This window comes from Chaetodon trifascialis, chromosome 21 (assembly GCF_039877785.1).
Source record: "Chaetodon trifascialis isolate fChaTrf1 chromosome 21, fChaTrf1.hap1, whole genome shotgun sequence".
Taxonomy (NCBI): Eukaryota; Metazoa; Chordata; class Actinopteri; order Chaetodontiformes; family Chaetodontidae; genus Chaetodon; species Chaetodon trifascialis.
Window position 1 is genome coordinate 15,281,005 of NC_092076.1, and position 18,817 is coordinate 15,299,821.

The 18,817-nt window shown below is 43.8% G+C and overlaps 1 protein-coding gene across 1 annotated transcript in view; it reads left to right on the forward strand.

Moving 5' to 3' along the window:
* The window catches only part of dnah9 (dynein, axonemal, heavy chain 9), a 118,232-nt gene that overhangs the window by 1,292 nt on the left and 98,123 nt on the right, over positions 1-18,817 (forward strand). Inside the window, exons 2-21 of the mRNA XM_070990066.1 lie at positions 267-463; positions 549-707; positions 2,107-2,237; positions 2,361-2,572; positions 4,199-4,432; positions 4,555-4,722; positions 5,196-5,312; positions 5,411-5,561; positions 6,741-6,855; positions 7,060-7,128; positions 9,513-9,639; positions 10,112-10,258; positions 11,165-11,273; positions 13,647-13,888; positions 14,079-14,214; positions 15,617-15,813; positions 15,930-16,192; positions 16,296-16,457; positions 16,967-17,189; positions 17,435-17,601. Coding sequence (XP_070846167.1) covers positions 267-463; positions 549-707; positions 2,107-2,237; positions 2,361-2,572; positions 4,199-4,432; positions 4,555-4,722; positions 5,196-5,312; positions 5,411-5,561; positions 6,741-6,855; positions 7,060-7,128; positions 9,513-9,639; positions 10,112-10,258; positions 11,165-11,273; positions 13,647-13,888; positions 14,079-14,214; positions 15,617-15,813; positions 15,930-16,192; positions 16,296-16,457; positions 16,967-17,189; positions 17,435-17,601 — 3,326 coding nt within the window. The remainder of the gene's footprint in view (positions 1-266; positions 464-548; positions 708-2,106; positions 2,238-2,360; positions 2,573-4,198; positions 4,433-4,554; positions 4,723-5,195; positions 5,313-5,410; positions 5,562-6,740; positions 6,856-7,059; positions 7,129-9,512; positions 9,640-10,111; positions 10,259-11,164; positions 11,274-13,646; positions 13,889-14,078; positions 14,215-15,616; positions 15,814-15,929; positions 16,193-16,295; positions 16,458-16,966; positions 17,190-17,434; positions 17,602-18,817) is intronic.

The following is an 18,817-nucleotide window of genomic DNA, read 5'->3' on the forward strand; positions in this document are numbered from 1 at the left end:
ATTTGAAATTAGGGCCCTTCTGAAAGATAGATGGACTGCTTTGAGGCTGCCACCATCTAGCAGTGCATAAAGTAGGCCTATAAGTAAATTTGCAAATAATTACATTATCACAAACTAATTACCACACAGTGGCACAGGCCAGTCTGCTGAATAATGAGTACTTTTACTTTTCATACTTAAGTGATTGTTTAAGTGAGTTTACTCCAAAAGGTTTGCTCCAAAGCAGACATTTTTCTATGTTGACAAAACTCCTTGTACTGCTCCAGGTTGTGGCCCCGCTGCTGTCCAACAGTAGGAACCACGCTGAGTGGCCGCAGGTAGTGTCTCAGGATGTCAAACGCCACGTCCACTCCCTCAAGACCAGTGTGTTTGTGGTGTCCGGCCAAGTTCAAGGCAAGACTCTGCTGCCTCTCCCCGTTGGCTCCGAGAGGGTCGAGCAAGCTGCCCTGGAGACAGACAAAATGTAAACAAACACATGAGACATAAAAGTTCTTGTCAATGCATCATTTGTCTGCATTCAGAAATGGTTTGCTTGGGAAACTTCACAGGGGGGAAATGGAGGATAAGAGCATCATCCACTCCTTGGAGTCAGCAGTGATTGAGTGGAGCCATCAGATCCGCGCCGTCCTGAAGAAAGACTCCTCTGAGGCTCTGCTGGAAGGCAAAAACCCCACACCACACACAGAGCTGCTCTTCTGGAAGAGCAGGTCAGCATCGCTGTTATTTCAGACACTGCATATCCACTGGCAACTTCTGAGAGACACTTCCTCCAGTGTCGTGATTGTGCTACAATATCGTGTCCCTACAGGACCTCAGAGTTGAATTGTTTCAGAGTTGTAGAAGTTTTTGCTGGTGCTACTAATTATTCAAGTTTCAGAACACCTGTGCAATCAAGTGAAAAATGTAATTTGGAGCCTGGTGCTCTCTTTATTTCTTTGTTTTACTAACACAACAGAATTATATCTTATGAGGCCAGTATCCACTAGTTCTATCATTTGTTTATCCTCTGTGCAAATGTGACAAAAACTTTGTTTGTACTCTATCTGTTCTCTGCTTGGAGGTGTGCAAAAATGGAGTACATCGACTGGTTGCATGACATGTTCAAACTTAGCCTAGTTGTAATGTAACTGTGTACTAAGTGGAGATTTACCCACTGAATGATAACTGCTTCACCACACGTACTCGTTTATACATAGATTGGCTGTAACTGAATATGCACACGACGGCTAGGTGGGCAAGCTAACACAACTATTAGCGGCTAATATGACTCGTTTTCAATGAAGAGTAAAAGAGCTAGTTAGCTAATGAGGAGTACAGCTGAGATATCTTACTTGACACTTAATGAAAATGCTGTAGCCTGTTGCCAGGTGTAGCTGTTTCATAGTCAACTGAACTTACTGACACCGTCGCTTGCGGCACGCTAACATATTAGCCTCTATTATACACTATGTTAGATTGGGAGAGTAAAACAGGCAGCTTACCTTGACATTTAATTAATATTTTTAGTGACAATATAACCTGGAAAAATTTTAAATTATATTTCACAAAAACACCACAAAATACCTGAAATTACAAAATGTCGTGCTTGATATTGCTAATGTTACCTAGCATAGTAGTTAGCATAATTGGATATTTCCCTCTCACTGTAAACTTAATACTACTAGCGCTAACTCTGAAATATATTTTGCCATATATACACAGAAGTAAAGTCATGTCAATGTTTACAAAGGATATTTATTTTTCTCAGTTGTTTTACAGTCTGTCTTGCTATCTTTCTGTTAACATAGTTGTTTGTTATTATGGACTGCAGCACAGATGATTATTAGTGACTGACTGACACATTACTAGCTTTGCTAGCTTTACTGGCTAAGACATTTTTTAAGTTTTAATGCAGCCTGATTTAGTAAAGTGCCATTTTAAAAGGGGTTGCTACCAGCTGGAATGAAATTTTGCTGAGTTTTTTGGGGGTTATCTCAGATGTCTACAAAGTAAATTTCAACAGAGCTCACTGTTGATAGCTTCATACAGCTTTGTGGTACAAGCCAATCTGCGGTTTTCTACGAATGTGCTGGAAACCTTTTTGTTGTCCTCTGTTTCTACTTGAAGATGCGCAGATCTGGAGTGCATCCACTTGCAGCTAAAATCCTCTAAGGTGGATAAGATGGCGATGCTGTTGGAGGCTGTCGAGAGCAGCTATTTTCCTGCTTTTACAAACATGCAACAGGACGTCCTTGCAGGTAATGACACAATCCGTACATACAGACATGAAATGAGGCTGGCTTTCTGAGGTAGATGCATCTACTTTTTCACATATATTTTTTTGTTGTTGAACTGACTTTGATCACATCTTCACTCTCCAGCCTTGGAGGAGGCGAAGGACATCAGCACCTACTTGAGGCCCCTGCTACGCCTGTTTGAGGACATGGAGAACGCTGAGTTTCCAGATGTCAGGGGTCAAATTGCCCCTTTGATGCACACAGTATGCCTGGTGTGGGCCAACTCCAGATACTACAACACCCCAGCACGCCTCATTGTTCTGTTGCAGGAGACCTGCAACCTCTTCATACAACAGGTCAGCTGCAAAGTCCCCTCTGTGTCAAGAGGCAATCCAATCCCAAGAGCCTGTTTCTTTTAGTTATATTTTTCGTGGTAGCAGTCCTTGTTGCTAAGTAGTCATTACTGTGGTGTGTCTGAACTGCACTTGTCAGAGATCACCTGCCAGTTAAAGGAAATAGGAGTGGGTGGGTGGTACTGGGATTTTTTTTCTTGGATTTTCTGTTGAGAAAGATTTACTGTGGGTGGAACTCTTTTCTTTATTCTTTAGAGCTACAAAGGCTTTCACTGTTCATGCTATCAGATTCTCTTGTGTTTCTTTGTGTTCAGTTTTGCTGGCAGAATGTATAATGTACCAGAAACCCTCTCCCAGCAAAGACCTATCAACCAGGACTGGATTAGCCCACTAGGCCCCCTTTTGGTGTATATCCTGTGGCGTTTAAGAACCCACAGTGCATGTAGCAGCGTACACAAGGGAATCTCTATTTATTTTGCCCAGAGCCTCAGAGACCAACTGGTGATGCTATCTGGAATACCATCCTGCCCGTGTTTGCTGTGTGTCACTGAGTAATATTTCCCCTTGAAGACATATTCTAAAGACATATTCATCATGTAAGCATAATATCATCAACAAAGGGTGTCAAGATTAGGTGAAAATGCAGTAGAAAGGCGTTCTTGCCAAGAGTGAGATAAGAAAATCGATAAAATTCACATCTGTCTGTGACGTATGTAGGCAGAGCCAGGAGACAGTCAGCTTAGATAAGCAAAGTTGCTTCAAACTTGAGCGAGTGGTATCCATCTTCTCGCCTAACTCCGTATAGAAAACGCTGAACAATTTCTATACGGCCCTCATCATTTCAGTTTATATTGTGCTTTTTTGCTTCATATTGCCATGCAAATTTAATCAATCAATCATTTAAAGGACCAGAGACAAGTGTGGACAGTGAACATGGTACACTGCATGAAAAACCACATTTACGACCAGTTAACCCCCGCGAAGTTCGTTGATTATCGGCAATTTACGGGAAGTTTACGGGGAACTTCGCCGGCTCCAAATATCGTTGGAAATGAACCATCTGTCGGCGGGGGGCGTGGTTATTTGCGCCGTCGCGAAGGTGCAAATAGCTCTAATTAGCACATGAATGCTACCGACGTTGATCTACTCAGGCTGGCCTGTTGACTTCACAAACAACCATTGGATGATTCCACAGGCATTTTAAAAGGAAACCATCATGTGATTGGATGACAACTCTGCTGCTATTGGTCATCTGTGCGCCACAAAAAAACAAACAAACAAACAAACAAACAAACAAAAAATATATAAAATTAAATAATGTATATAATTAATATTATTAATATATTAAAAGTAAGTATATATAGTTACATTTATGTATATATAAAATATAAATGATGTATATATTTTATATGATTGATGATTCATTGATTTATTTGGTGATCCACCTTCTACACTAGATTACGTACGTACGTACTTTTGAAGCCACTCAAGACATTTCCACAAAGTGTGGGCCTGCCTTTATGTTGCCCCCGTGGTTTCCAGTGTAAACATGTCAGCAGGGGCGAGCTAAACATTTAGCTGTCACTATAGCACAAGCTGAGCTAACTTGTTACTGCACTTCAACACCAGGCCCGGGTGTATCTAGTTCCAGAAGAGCTTCTGAGGGGAGAGGTTTCAGAGAGTCTCCTGAGGGTGCAGACGAGCCTGGAGATCCTGCAGCTCTTCAGGAGCACCTACGAGGACCGTAGGGCTAATCTAAGCCAGTACCAGAGGAACGGGAGCTCAGTGAGACCTTGGGACTTTTCCCCACTGTTGGTCTTCTCTGGACTTGACCACTTTATGAGCAGGATCAAGACCATTAAGGTGCAAAATCATTGAGAAACATGCACTGTCAAACTTTAATTTGCTTTATGTAAAAAAAATCAGGCCGTGTCTTTGCAGTTTAGCTTGTTTGCCCTCCAGTTTCCATTTATTTTCCCCTGTAGGACATCCTGTTGACAGCTGTGGACTTGCTGAAGCTTGAGAAATTGGAGATCGGAGGCGTCCGAGGCCGAGCCCTCAGCCAGCAGGTCCAGATGCTCCACCAAGAGTTTGCAGACATGTACAAATCCTTCACAGAGAAGCCCTATGACTGCTTGGACCTCAGCAACATGGTACGAGTTTTAGGATCACAGGGTGCATGAGGGTTTTGTTTACTTCCCTGCTGGGCAAAATGGGCTGTGATTTTTGTAGAGCAATGTTGAAGGTCAGTTCATTTTCACAAGGCTTTAATGAAATGTACTACACGCTACAAGCTCAGTGTAATTTTTACCCTTGAATAATTCTCAGCACATGCCCTTTTTTTGTCAAGCTGGCAAACACCACCACAGTCTGGTCACTCCACTGTTTGTGGAGCAAATAGTTTTTCTGCCTTTTTTTTCAGTGCCATCTAGTTGCTTAACCAAGATGTTCTCGAGTTATAGCAAGAAAAGCAATTTACTTTGCTTGTAAGACCCAGTCAGTACTCCCTGCTGGATGGCTTTGAGTCAGTGAGATGTGAAGAGGAATTTGCTGTGCTGGCTCTGCGTTAGCTCGCGCCGCTGTGTGGTGTTTTGGCCGTGGTCTAGCTGAGCTATCTGCCCTGCAGGAGTATGAGGAAGATGTGAGGGAGTTCAAACTTAAGGTGGATGACACAGACCGACGACTAGGAGCCATCTTCTGTCAGGCCTTTGATGACGCCTCCGGACTGGAGCACGCCTTCAAGGTCTGAGAACTTCATCTCTCGCTGTTCCTCTCTCACACACACACATACACATCTACACATGTTTACTGGAAGCCATTTCTCTTATCTGATGTCTGCAGGTTCTGGATATGTTTGGTAGCTTGCTGGAGCGCCCCTTAGTGGCCACAGATGCTCTGGATAGATACCCTCTCCTTGTCTCCATGTTTGATAAAGAGCTGGACGGCTGTAAACTGCTTTACAACAAACACATCCAGACCGGAGAGGAGCTGGGTGAGAGTCACAACCGTGCCGTCATTACACACAACGCTTGTTCAGTTAACTCACTTCACAGAGACGTATGAGTGAGCAAAGTTTCTGCTCGGTACAAATGCATGGATCCTGCTAGAATGTGACTGGGAGGTCACACCAGATAGTTTGGTTTAGGTACAAGTCAACTTTACATTGTTATGCTTGGATGCCAAGATGAGAATAGTAATGGTAAAGATTAGAGATGACGACCGAGTGAATTTTGAGGTGGAGGCAGAAATCCCAGAGATACATTTCTCAAATCTTGGGGACATAAAATAAACACTATATTCATGACTATGTGGCATTAGAGGTGGCCCAGAGGTTTATGGCCCCGAACCAGGAACCACAGTGTCTGCGGTTTGTGTCCAGCTTGGGACCTTTGGCGCATGTCGTTCCCGTTCCTCATTTACTGCCACGTCTCTAGTGTGAATTCTCTAATAAAGGCACATACTGCACCCAAAAGTTGAGTGAGAATATGACTTTCATATCAGCAGTGAGACCCATAAGAACTTCATCTTCATTTTAAAACTTTCTGAATTAAAAAGAGAGTAATCAAGAGAGATCATTGAAAACCCTTAAAGCGCCTACACACTCGCAGTCCATCCGTATAGTGACAGAGTGTTTTCACTCACAGTGCGTTGCCTCGTTAGACCTTTTGTTAGGACTGTGCGAGCAGGTATGTGGACTCCATTAGGGTGGGACATCTTGCCCTCACATCGTTCTTATTGGTTCATTGAATTTTGTGGCTCGCAGAATTCCAGCGTAGCTCGAGCCAGCTTCACCCTGACAAGAGGCCCAATCAGCCGGAGGTGTTGATGATGTTTACCTGTGCAAAATGTGTTGCCTTTATTCCAAAGGAATTTCCTGACTTGACTAGTGAAAATTAAAATCATTCCATTGACATGCAGCTGTGCATAGTCCAAGTGATGTAACGATGTAGTGGGAAATTAGTGTGCATGTAAACGTAGTCGCTGGAAACACCTGCGTGGCGTTCAGTGTCTTTAACTCATCAAAGACCATATAGAAGAACTGCTGACCTCTACTGTAGTGTAGCCTCACTTTGTGAATTGTCTCAAATATGTTTACAATAATAATATATCTCAATCTTTCACTGTCTTTGTGGTAATTATGTGTGCAAATAATGATTCCTAACCTCCTCAGGTTGGACCCTGGTGAATAAAAATATGCCAGCGGTGGCTGGTGGTCTGAGATGGGCCCAGGAGCTACAGCAGCGCATCCAGACCCCCTTCTCCCAATTCAGACACCTCTCCTACCCGTGAGCGTCCTCTCTTGTCTCCAGCACGCCAGATTAAAAAATGAATTTCGGCGTGGTCATGCATCTCCAGCAGTCTCACTGTGAATTAATCGCTCTGTGAGCTGTTTTAAAGGCCTCGTAAAAATGATGCTTTGGAATATTGGCCACTGGAAAGATATTGGATATAACCTTTGCATGGGTTGTAAAATTTCATCGTCTCTGCAGGTGCCTGGAGTCTGCAGAAGGAGCCAGGGTCATCGAGAAGTATGAGGAGATGATGCAACTGCTGGACAGGTGTGTGTGGATCTTATCTCGGTGTATTACACCATATGTCATCATGCCTCGATGTATGGGCTTCTGAATAAAAGAACAGGAAGGAAGACTAAACAGAATAGACGGTGTCAGAATGGGACGCCTTCTTATTGGACTGTAAATATAAAAGCCAACAACATGAATCAGATATTTGCTGTCTCTGACGTGATTTTTAATGTAATTTCGCTGTTTTCAAACTGAACATTTGTGTTTTTGTTAGTTGAGTGTATAACATTTATGAAGCAGCCCCTGTGGAATATCATGTAGACACGCAGCTCGGGACATGATTTATGTTCTCATTACTGCAGCGCTGCTCTGCAGATTATTTCACAGGACTTCCCATAATCCCATATGCTCTGTCACTGCTCACTGATGCCAAGTGAGAAATGGCCTTTTTAGACCACATCCAACATCAAAACCTGCAAGATAAAGCATCCCCGGGGGTGGGGTGGGGGGGCTGTTTGTATGAAATCAAACTGAGTTCTGTTAGAGTCAAAGAGAGAAAGAGACACAGAGATTTTCTGTTTCTACACTTTTGAAGAAATGTCCTCATGCAGAGATGAGAAGAATCCAACACCGTGAACATGTTTTGCTCTTTTCACTGCACCACAAGGCCACTTCCAGGTTTCAGCTTGATTTTGGGGGTAATGCGAGAATTATGACACCTAAATTTTTTTTGCATCGTCGTCACTTTACATCATTACTACAAGTGTTTTGTTGCGATTCACTGTGCTTGATGGACCCAGTCCTGGCTGTAATCTATAACACTGATGCTTGGCATCATGGGATTGTTAGCAGCACTGTACTGCACAGTAAGTGCTGACTGCACTATGTAGTGCGATATATATATATGCATGTTAACATATTTATATTGTATCTATATACTGCACCGATTGCAGGAATTAGGCACATTTAGCTGAAGCTAATACAGTTTAATACAACAGCTCTGCAATAAACCCTCCCTCTATGAAGGTTCTAATGTTCATCTTTTGTTGGAACTGTTTCAGAGGAATTAATATGATCATTTTGGAGGCTGCGGTCTGAGGTGCTGTTGACTATATGGGTTGTTGACAGTACTGAGACTGAACCAAACAGAACATTTTTGGCCGTAAAGCTAAAACAATGACCTCAGAAGAAGCTAAAAGGCCTCACAGAGCTGCCAAGTCATTACATTTTTGACCTTTTTTTTGCACCTGTCAATGAAACTGATGGCATGAGTTTTAGCTTTTAGAAACATTAGACAATCCCAGTGAAAACCAAATGAATGATGCATTGATTGCAGAAAATAGCGGGTAGATTAATCAAGAAGGACAGTTATCATTTGTTGCAGCCCTTTTAAAGAGCTTCGATTAGTATTGGTGTTAGATCACAGGAAGGTTAAAGGTTGAGGAATCAATATAGTCACTGCATGTCCTTCCAAGTGCGGTAATACTGAAGTGCTTGTGTGTGTGTGTGTGTGTGTGTGTGAGTGTGTGGCATACCCAGATGTGTGCCAGTATGTCTTTTGTGAATGAGATGCATATCACAGCGCGCACATGGACACGCTACCGACAAACGGCCATTCTTTATGCTTCACACGCTTCATATCGCCCCTTGCCTTATGTCCCCCACCCAGAGTAACGGAATGATGAACAACAGCAGTTCTTTGCCCTCAATTTACTCCCGTCAGAAATTAGAGCCCTTGTTATACTGTAATAATCGCTGCCGTTGCCTCCGATGAACGCCGCCATTATTATACATATTCCAGTCAGGAACAGGACGGGCATGCTCACTCATTACCCTCACAGACAAAATGCAGCGTGATTTATGGCCATGACCGAGGCATTTGATTGCCTCTGCGTCTGCGGTGCCACTATCAGGAAATGAAGCTCACAGCAGAAATCCAATAAGGAGCACACAGTGCGCACTGAAGTTCTCATCATAATCGCGGCTATTTACAGATTGATATAGCTGTACAGAGCCCTGACATATTCTCTGTTCCCAGCCAGATGAATCAGCGTTTATCCTCATATTACCCCCCCACGCCTACAGCTAACCCTCCTCCAGCGCTACCTCTCCCTTGCCCTTATTGTCTGCTTGACACGGACGAGCAAATCGTGCATCTCCTTTTGTTTACACTCTCAGAGGATTCGAGAAATGGCTCAATCATATGCCTTTTAGCAGCTGGTTTGCGCTGCTTACGTTAATTTCCGTAATGTGAGCCGCTTTCACGCCTGTGGCCTTGTGAAATAAAAGCCCCGGGCCTTTTAATGGGAATGTGAAGCGCAGCTAAACCCCGGCAGGAGAGGTATAAATTGTTTTTCCTGTGATAATAACTTTTGTTCGATTGTGATCGCAGATTGTGTTCTTTATGTTTGGAATTCCAGCTACTCCACCAGCCTGTATGAGACGTGGACAGAGACCGTGGGCGAGAGTTCTCAGTACAACCTCAGCCTGCCATTAATCAGCAGAGACCCAGCCACTCAGCTGATCTCGGTCAACTTCAACCCACAGGTTTTTACATCCAGCCTACATGCTCGAACAACTGATCCAAGACGAGCTGTTAGATGTGTCGCTGCTTGTCATCCTTTTGCTTTCAATACCCGTGGACAGGAGCTGAGTGATTTATTAGTTTGGTGATATATTGCACATCTTCCATCATGCACCTGCCTGCAGCTGCATAGGAGCCTATAAATACATAATGTTGTATTTTGTATGAACATTTATCTTTTTATTGAGTTGTTTTAGTATTTCAATTTTTCATTTAAAGTCAGTAATGTTGGGTCCCTCTGCCCTAAAGAATTGCTTCTTTACTTTAGTACTGAATATTTGATTTTTTTAAATCCTTTTTTATGGTGAAATGGGCCTTAAAAGTAAAGCTGTTAGCAGCCTTTACCGATAAAACTGAAACTTTAGCTATACGGTCTGGTTGTAAATGTCTTCACGCCTTCCAGCGCCTCTTATTTCCCTGTGCACCTCTTCTTAGCTGGCGTCCGTGCTGCGGGAAGTGAAGTATTTGGAGGCCAGACGGACTGAGGCTATCCCTGAAACTGCAGTGCAGATCTACACCAGCAGGGGGCAGCTGTGGCAGTATGTGGCCAACCTGGAGCTCACTGTGACCAGATACAACAAGGTGGGCTTAGATTAGGCTAAAAGCTGCTAGGACGTGGTTTTTAAAGGCTCATTACCCTCGCTCACCCCAGCTGTTTGATGTCATTGTGGCTAAGCTAGCACTAATGCTAGCAAGCTAACGTACTTACACGCGCACTGCCAGCTCACCACTATAGATCTGACCTGAAGCCAAGATTAGTAAAGTTGTCTTGTTTTTCATCCATCCATCAGTCGTGTTTTCTGGTGTTTAAAGTGCATTACAGCCTTGTGGGGCTCCAGTGTTTTCTGTGCTCTGATACAATTTCAGAAATGTCAAACTCATGGCTTGGATCAGTTACATTCCACCCAACTAAACTGCAGCGATTGCCGTGCATGCAGAAAGTTAATAAACAGACATTTATTCTCAAATTATGCTAATACGGATGTGCACTGTGTGTGTGTGTGTTTGCTTAATGAAATTTAGCGCATAAAATATGCTTCTCTTTGCCACAGACACTATCAAACGCTTAATTCTATTGTTGGTCTTAATGGGAAGTGGGCATGGGGGCAAAATGGCAATTTTAATAATGTAGCATAAAACAATGTAGGAGCAATCACTGATGTAATTAACTCAGCCTCACAGAGGACAGCTCCCACAAAGCTCAACCACACGTATCGCAGCTCCCTCGATGAGACGAATCCATATTAAAAATCCAGCATTTCATTGCTTCAGGTAGCTAAAAGTTCAAGTCCAATTAAGTCATGGCAACACGGAACGATCCAGAAACACTGACTTTAATGAGGATGACATCCTGTCTTGATGCTCTGGGCCTCTGTGTGGCCGCCGAAAGGGCACAGAGAGTTATATTAAAATGATATTTCTGTACGCACTTAATGGGAGCTGAAAATCACATCACATCTTTCTCCCTCTCCCGCTGTCTGGCTGCAGGTGATGCGCTCGATGCTCGACGTGGAGCGGCCTCTGGTTCAGGGCCAGCTCAGGGACATCGACGCTCGGCTCAGAGAGGCGGAGGAGAGTCTGGACTGGAACAGCCAAGGTCAGGATGCTAACTGATAGCTACCTGATACAGCTCTTGACGAACGACATGTTCGGTGTTAAAGGCCATTTTAACTCACATAAACAGTAAAGATTGATTCATTGTCTCGCCTCACTCTCCAGAAAAAGGCAAATAAGAGTTTGTCCCAAAACGCTGAACTATTCCTTAAGGTTTTCTTTATCTTTTTGGACATGATGAATGCCATGTTGCCAATTAGCGAGTCAGTCCAGCTCTGCGATGTCTTTTCCTCACGCTGTAGTTAAAGTCTGAGTGGCTGTCACTGCTCCTGCTAACTACCCAAAATCCTCATGCTGCAGCACTGCAGTACACAATCATGTCAGTGGGAGGTTTTAGTGGAGTATATGATGTAAACAGCAATGCATTATGGTCAAGCAGACATTCATGTATATCTAAATTCACAGAGTATTATAGAAATAATCCCTCTCGCTGGAGTTTCCCTCCGTTCCTATCAGTTCTGGGGCAGAGCCGGCTTTTCTGAGATGTGACATGAATGCTTTGCATTTTGAAAAAACTCTAAAATAAGAGTAGGAGAGGCATTCAATCATTGATAAGCTTTGCCTGACACTCTGCTGCCAGACGTGTTGTTCGTTTCTCCGACTCCGGGATTCCCAGAAGAACGTAGCAGAAATGAAAAGAGTGTTTACGGTACAAGCCAATGCACCCAACCGTCTGTGGGAATACACTCGCTGTCCCTCTGCATAACATACAGTAGCTGCACACATATCTGCCTCGTGTGTGTGTGTGTGTGTGTGTGTGTGGGGGGGGGGGGGGGGGGGGGGGGGATGGGATCTTGTGGAAATTTTTGTCTGCTGTAGATTTATTTGGTGCATATGTTGGCTGCTGTCTCTATATATCTTGGCTCTGATGAGCACTGACAGCATTCGACCGCTGACGACACTTGAGTGAAAAGAAGTGTTTCCCACATGTGAGGAAACATAGCATTCGTTCCAATTTAGAGCTCACATGTATATTAGTGCTGCATCTGTGGGCTCTGTGTATCAAACACTTTGTAAAGTTTTTGTAATTAATTTGAAACGGAAGCCCGTCCCGCTGATGTTCAGCGCTGCATTTTACTGTTAAATAAACCCAGCACTCACACTTCACCGAGCTCGTGATGCCGAGAGGAGTTTGCTGTCAGACTCTGTAGGGGGACCCTGTTGGAGGCTGCTTGTTGTCATGCCAATTGAAACTGCATCCTGCATCCTCAATGGCAAATGAAATTAAGGATTATAGACCAAACGACATTGGATTTGAAGGCCTTTGAATTTAAGAAGCCCAATGACGATGGATTTTTCCATAGTAACTGTTTTAAATCAACATTTCTGTTAAGGACCCTTTGTGTTTTTAAGTATTATGATCAAGATAAGTACTGACCAAGACATCAGCTGATTGATCAATTCGGCTACTTTATTGGTCTGGCTCTAATAAGAGAGGCCTGAGCCAATCAACTAGCAGTGTGGGTACATCTGTAGGTCAGACGGTCTGTCCATGCTGAAGTATCTCATGGACTGCCATGAAGTTCGGTCAAGGTAACCATGATCTCATCGGGGTAAACTGTTGTCACTACGATGATCCCTCAAGCTGTCATCTCGCTCCAACATCAGGTCAAAAACACCATGTCTCTGATATAATTTTATGACCAAGTTCCTGCAAAACAAATGTCCTTCGAATCAGCCTCAGTTCTGCTTTGGATTTAGTGCTAATTAATTAGCATGCTAATTCAATAAGCTACGATGGTGAACGTGATAAATATTAGCCTTTACACATTAGTATGCTGACATTAGCTTTTGGCTCAAAGCACCACCACAGAACCGGCTGTTGATTAATGGGTGGAGCCACAAAATAACAAAGCTGTTAGCAGGACAGCAGCTGTTAGCAGGGCCACTTTCAAAAATGGCCATTCTGCATCTGTTTCAGTCACATTTTGCACATGAACCACACATCATAATGTCTAAATTTAGTTCAAACCTACCTGCCACAACAGCCCCACACTGATGCCCTCATACCATACAGAGTACTACAAGGCACCATGCTTTATTCATTTCATATTGTTAATATTGTTGGCTACTGCAAATAATAAATGTAGGAAAAAATAATACATTGGAACCTAAAACATGTTCAAAACAAGTCATTAAAATATGCTGATTACAGCTCAGTAGAGACATGTTGAATTCAATTACAAATCATGGCCGAAGGCAACAAGATAGTCAGACACAGGAAGTTCTTGCTCGAGATTTTCTTGGAGATTAAAGTGTTTTGGTCACACCCTCCCATTCCAGCTTCATTTTTTTCATTCATTTTCAATTCTTTTAACCTCTCAGACACCCATCTCCATCATCCATTCCCATCTAGGTATTTGGCAGTATATCCAGGAGGTACGAGACTCCGTTTGCGACCTGGAGAGCCGACTTCAGAGGACCAAGGACAACGTGGAGGAGATCCAGAGCTGCATGAGGTCCTGGGCCAGCCCCATGTTTGACAGGAAGGAGGGCAGAAAAGATGCACTGCTCAGTCTGGAGGACAGGCCTGAGAGGCTGGACAGGTTTTACAGTCTGATACGGTCCTCCGGAGAAAAGATCCACTTCCTGCTTAAGGTGCTTAAAAAGGATTTCACATATGTGTGATACGTCAAACTTTAAGGCTTTAAGTTTCACTCGCATTTCATCATCCTGCAGCTTTATTACCAAGTCAGCAGTTTCTGATTTGCTTTGAAATTTGATTCTCATTTTCAAATGTGGTAGAGATGATTCAGCATGAGTGTCACGCTGCTTTGCCGCATCTTAGAGCAATCTGGAGCTGTTCAGAGGCGAGCGGGCCTCTGAGGAGTGGAAGGCCTACGTGGAGTACATCGACGACATGATCATCGACGGATTCTTCAGCAGCATCGAGCGCTCTCTCAAGTTCTTCCTGGACAACACCGGTAGGCCGTTAATGAACAAACGACGCGCAGACAAGTGGAATCACAAGTGGAGACACTCACGCTTAATATTAGCAGTGCTGTAGTGATGGCGGTGTTACTACTGTTTTCTCAAAGCCAGGATGTCGCTGCCAACCCTGGGTGTAATATCCAAAAATTGCAGCCTGATTCTACAGCAAACCAAAAACATCATCCTCCAGCCAGCTCTGAGTTGGACAGCATCTTGGTAACACACCCTCAGGGGTTTTGATGTCAATTGGGTGTCCGCCTGTATTGGCTGCGGACTTGAAATTGGTCTGGACTTACTTGCTGGCAGGAGTTTTGTCAACCAGTTTAGATGGACCGGGATGTGGTTCAAGATGTGATGGATGATTGCCAGGCGGCCACTTCTTCTTCTTCTTCTTCTTCTTCTCCTCATTATTCGACAAGTTCTTTTGCTTCTGCTCCCTCTTTTTCTTCTCGCTCTCTCGTGGTGAGGATTCAAACAGTCTTTCGTGATTATGGAGGTTCTGTATTCAGTGAACTGACCTGGAAATGTCTCAGCACAGCAGCCCTCTAGAGCAGGGGTTCAGGTCCACATCTGATTTTTGTTCAAAGATAAAAAAAATAATATTTAAGGCAGACAAGGCTCAGACAGTTATCCCATGTTTATTTCTCACTCAGGCGGTTTCTACAACTATGTTTACACTTGTTTTTGTGTCCTAGAGAGACAGAGACACAGTCTTTATGTACAATTTAGGAGCAAATTTTCCAGTGTAACATTAAATGTGTGAACTCTGCAGCTGCAACTGACACAACACTCTCTGCAGCAGTTGCTATGACAACGATGTCAACGATAGGCAAATAAGCCACATTAAAAGCGCATTCATCTGAGGACCCGATCGCTGAGATGTTACTTCAGCTGCACTTTATATTCAGCATCACTGGCAGAACATTACGCTCGGCCTGTGACCTATTGATAACACAAGTAAAACAGGGGTCTCAACTAAATTTGTCCAAGGGCCATAATTTTATTGAGCACATACCATGGGGGCTGAACTTTCAAATAAATAGATATCATTATGAAATATTTTCAGTTTCTTACAAAGCAGATGTTATTTTTATGAGCTGATGTCAAACCCACAGCACAACTACCAACGAATGAGTCCTTATCTCAACAAACAACTCTTCTTCTGGATCCCAGGAACCAAATAAAAATACTCAGTTTGAGACTCAGTACATCTGGATTCGCCTCGAGTAGTCTGACCAGTGTGCTGCTGTTGACTCCGGGGCTGGACCTCTCCCACCAGTCTGCAATGTTACATGTGCAAATGTTCTGAATTCATTGATATATACATGCATCATGACACATCCGTACGGTTAACTCCAGCGGTCACCTGTTTCCAATTCTTTCCTTTGGGTCCAGACCAGAGAGCATGTGTGGCTCCTCTATTTGAAGCTCAGCTGGATCTGAAGGTTCCTGACATGGTGTTCACCCCACCTCTGGAGTTCGGGATGGGGGACAGTTTTTTTGAGCTGGTGGAGAGCCTCATCAATGACGTGTTCAGAATCTCATCGCTGGTGCCGCGCCTTGCTCAGCACAGCCCCTTCCCCCACTACCAGGTACTGACGGCGTGACGAAGCCCCAACATCTAGAATTCTTTTTGCAGTATCTGAAATGCAGATCGCTCCCATCAGCATGCTCCTGGTCCAAGAAAACTGTCAAACTTTCCCCTCAGGCTGACATGGAGGATATGGCTGATCTGGCAGACATGCGCCATCTCCTCATGGAGCGAGTGCAGGACGTCATGGCAGCGTGCTGCGAGTTTCGCAACTCTTTGGAGCGCTACAGCTATCTTTACGTGGACGACAGGAAGGAGTTCATGCGTCAGTTCCTTCTGTACGGCCACATTCTCAGCAGCCAGGAGATGGAGGGCTACAATGACGACAGCGTCTCAGAGAGCCCGCCAACGCTGGAGAACTTCAGAGAGCAGGTGGATGGGTGGGTATTGGTCAAGTGCAGCCAAAGTGCATGTTCTTCATTTTCTATCTGCGGTCATTTTTATGGTCATCTGCTTCTAATTACATTTGCTGCCATGCTGTAGGTACGAGAAGCTCTACGAGGAGGTGCAGGGTCTGGAGCCGGTGCGTGTGTTCCTCGGATGGATGAGGGTGGATGGCCGTAGCATGAAGACCGCCTTGCTCAACATCATCAAAAAGTGGAGCTTCATGTTCAAGCAGCACCTTGTCGATCATGTTACCAACAGGTGAAGTACAATATTTTAAATAGTTTAGCTTCTACACGTGTATTTGGTCATGGTATTTGGTGTAAATGGGTTGAGTAGATTTGCTGTTAGTTAGATTTAGTGTTACACTTGCATAAATTCGTGGAGCTTGTAATTGAGAGATTTAAAAAAGGATGGTCACAGGCTGGAATAATCTGATTTAAAGTCCCTAGAATGGGTCAAACTCCAAAAACACTGGATCCTATGTTTCCCATAATGAATCCTGATAGCATCTCTCCATCAGAACTGGATAAACATCTGTGTGTCAACCTCCACACCTCTGAATAATGCAGTTTTCTGTTTACTATTTTTGGCTCGAAGCTAAACTTATCTAAAATAAACCTCAAGCGCCACAGTAGGCATTATACATTTGATGTCACCGGCTGAGTAGCACTCACAGGATACATAAATGACCTTGACTCTGCCAAATACACACTTCAAATGAGCCATTAATACACGTCCCTTTAATGATCATCACCATCTATCCTCAGTCTGTCAGATCTGGAGAAGTTCATCAGTGTGACTGAGGCTGGCCTCAGCCAGCGGGTGGAGGAGGGCGACTACGGTGGCCTTGTGAGCGTCATGGGTCACCTGCTGGCTGTTAAGGAAAGACAAACCACCACAAATGCTATGTTTGAGCCCCTGCAGCAAACCATCGCTCTGCTGAAGGTCTATGAGCAGGAGCTGCCTGATGTGGTCTATAAGCAGTTAGAGGTAAGGACTGATGATGTTCAGTCGCTTCACATTCTTTTTACCGGCGCATATTCTTTCTTCTGTTGCTTTCAGCTGACAAGGAGCCTTTTCTTTTACTTTTCTTTGTGTCTTCCAATCACCCGTCTCTCTTCTGTTCCATTCCTCCTGGCAATTCATCATCTGCCACTCCTGCCTGCCTTGCCTTTATCTCCTTCAATTCATCTTCCTCGTTATATCTATCTGTTTATCTATCTGTCCGTCTGCAGGAGTCGCCAGAGAAGTGGAACAATGTGAGAAAGCAGGCCCTGTTAGTCAAACAGCAGGTGGCTCCTCTGCAGGCCATCGAGGTGGCCGGCCTGCGTCGGAAGTGCGCCTCATTCGACGTGGAGCAGCACACCTTCAGGGAACACTTTCGCAAAAATGGGCCCTTCAGGTAGAATAGATGCCAGCTTTTTTGGCCTCTAAGAGTTTGATGGGGAACACTTTGTCTTAACACCCCCATCTATCAAAGTCAAAGTTCAGCTTAGTTGAACAATGACCAGCAAATCTGGTAATAAATCAGCACTGTGCTTGTTGCTATGTGCAGCTTTGCCCTCTCCACTGGAAATACTGAGTGATGTGGAACTGCTGTTAGAGCCCTGTAAGCTAAACTAAATGCTCTGAGTTGCCTAAACATACAGAAAAGAAGTTAATCATGACTTACAAGCAGATATTGTATAGTGTATTACAAAGACAGGCATTTCAAGGCCTTTCATACCAAGCGTGATACAATCACCTGTTACCAATGAACCTGTTTACCCGTGGAATGTTCCAAACAAGTGTTTTTGGAGCATTCCATACGTCTTTTTTGGAATCATGCTAGTATCAAAAAACTTAATTTGATCAGCTACCTCTTATGGCCTTCATCAGTGTATGAAGTTTGCTCTGTTGTCATGTATAAAGTAATGAACTTGATTTTTAAATAAAAGAAAACTGATGAATTAATATCATAAATAAATACTTAATTTTATCAAAAATCTGACGACATATTTAATATGGGGCGGCACGGTGGGACAGCAGGTAGTGTGTGTGCCTCACAGCAAGAAGGTCGCCGGTTTGATCCCCGGGTCGGGCCTTTCTGCATGAAGCTTGCATGTGCATGCGTGGGTCCTCCGGCTTCCTCCCACAGACCAAAAACATGCTCATTAGGTTAATTGGTGACTCTAAATTTGCCCCTAGGTGTGAGTGTGAATGGTTGTCTGTCTTTGTATGTTGCCCTGTGATCGACTGGGTTAGGGGTTAGACCCTAACCCCCTAACACCCCCCCCCCCCAACCCCGAAAGGGATGGTTGGTATAGAAGATGAATGAATGAGTGAATATTTAATATGATTACAGCTGTGATATAATACTGTCAATCATTCATCATCTCTTTTCACACAATTATGAATACTTGAGTTATAGTTGTTGACAAACATAAACATACACTTAAAATGACCTTCTGTCTGCTTATAACTACGACTTATTGTGTGTTATAAGCAATTATTAATTGTGGGAGGTTAAAATGAATTGTTACCATAACAGAGTCAGTCACTGAAGGCAACACAATCCGCTATATTGTTTCATTTCCGCAGTTCAGCCAGTAGCTTTGAAAAGATAAGAATGTCACCTT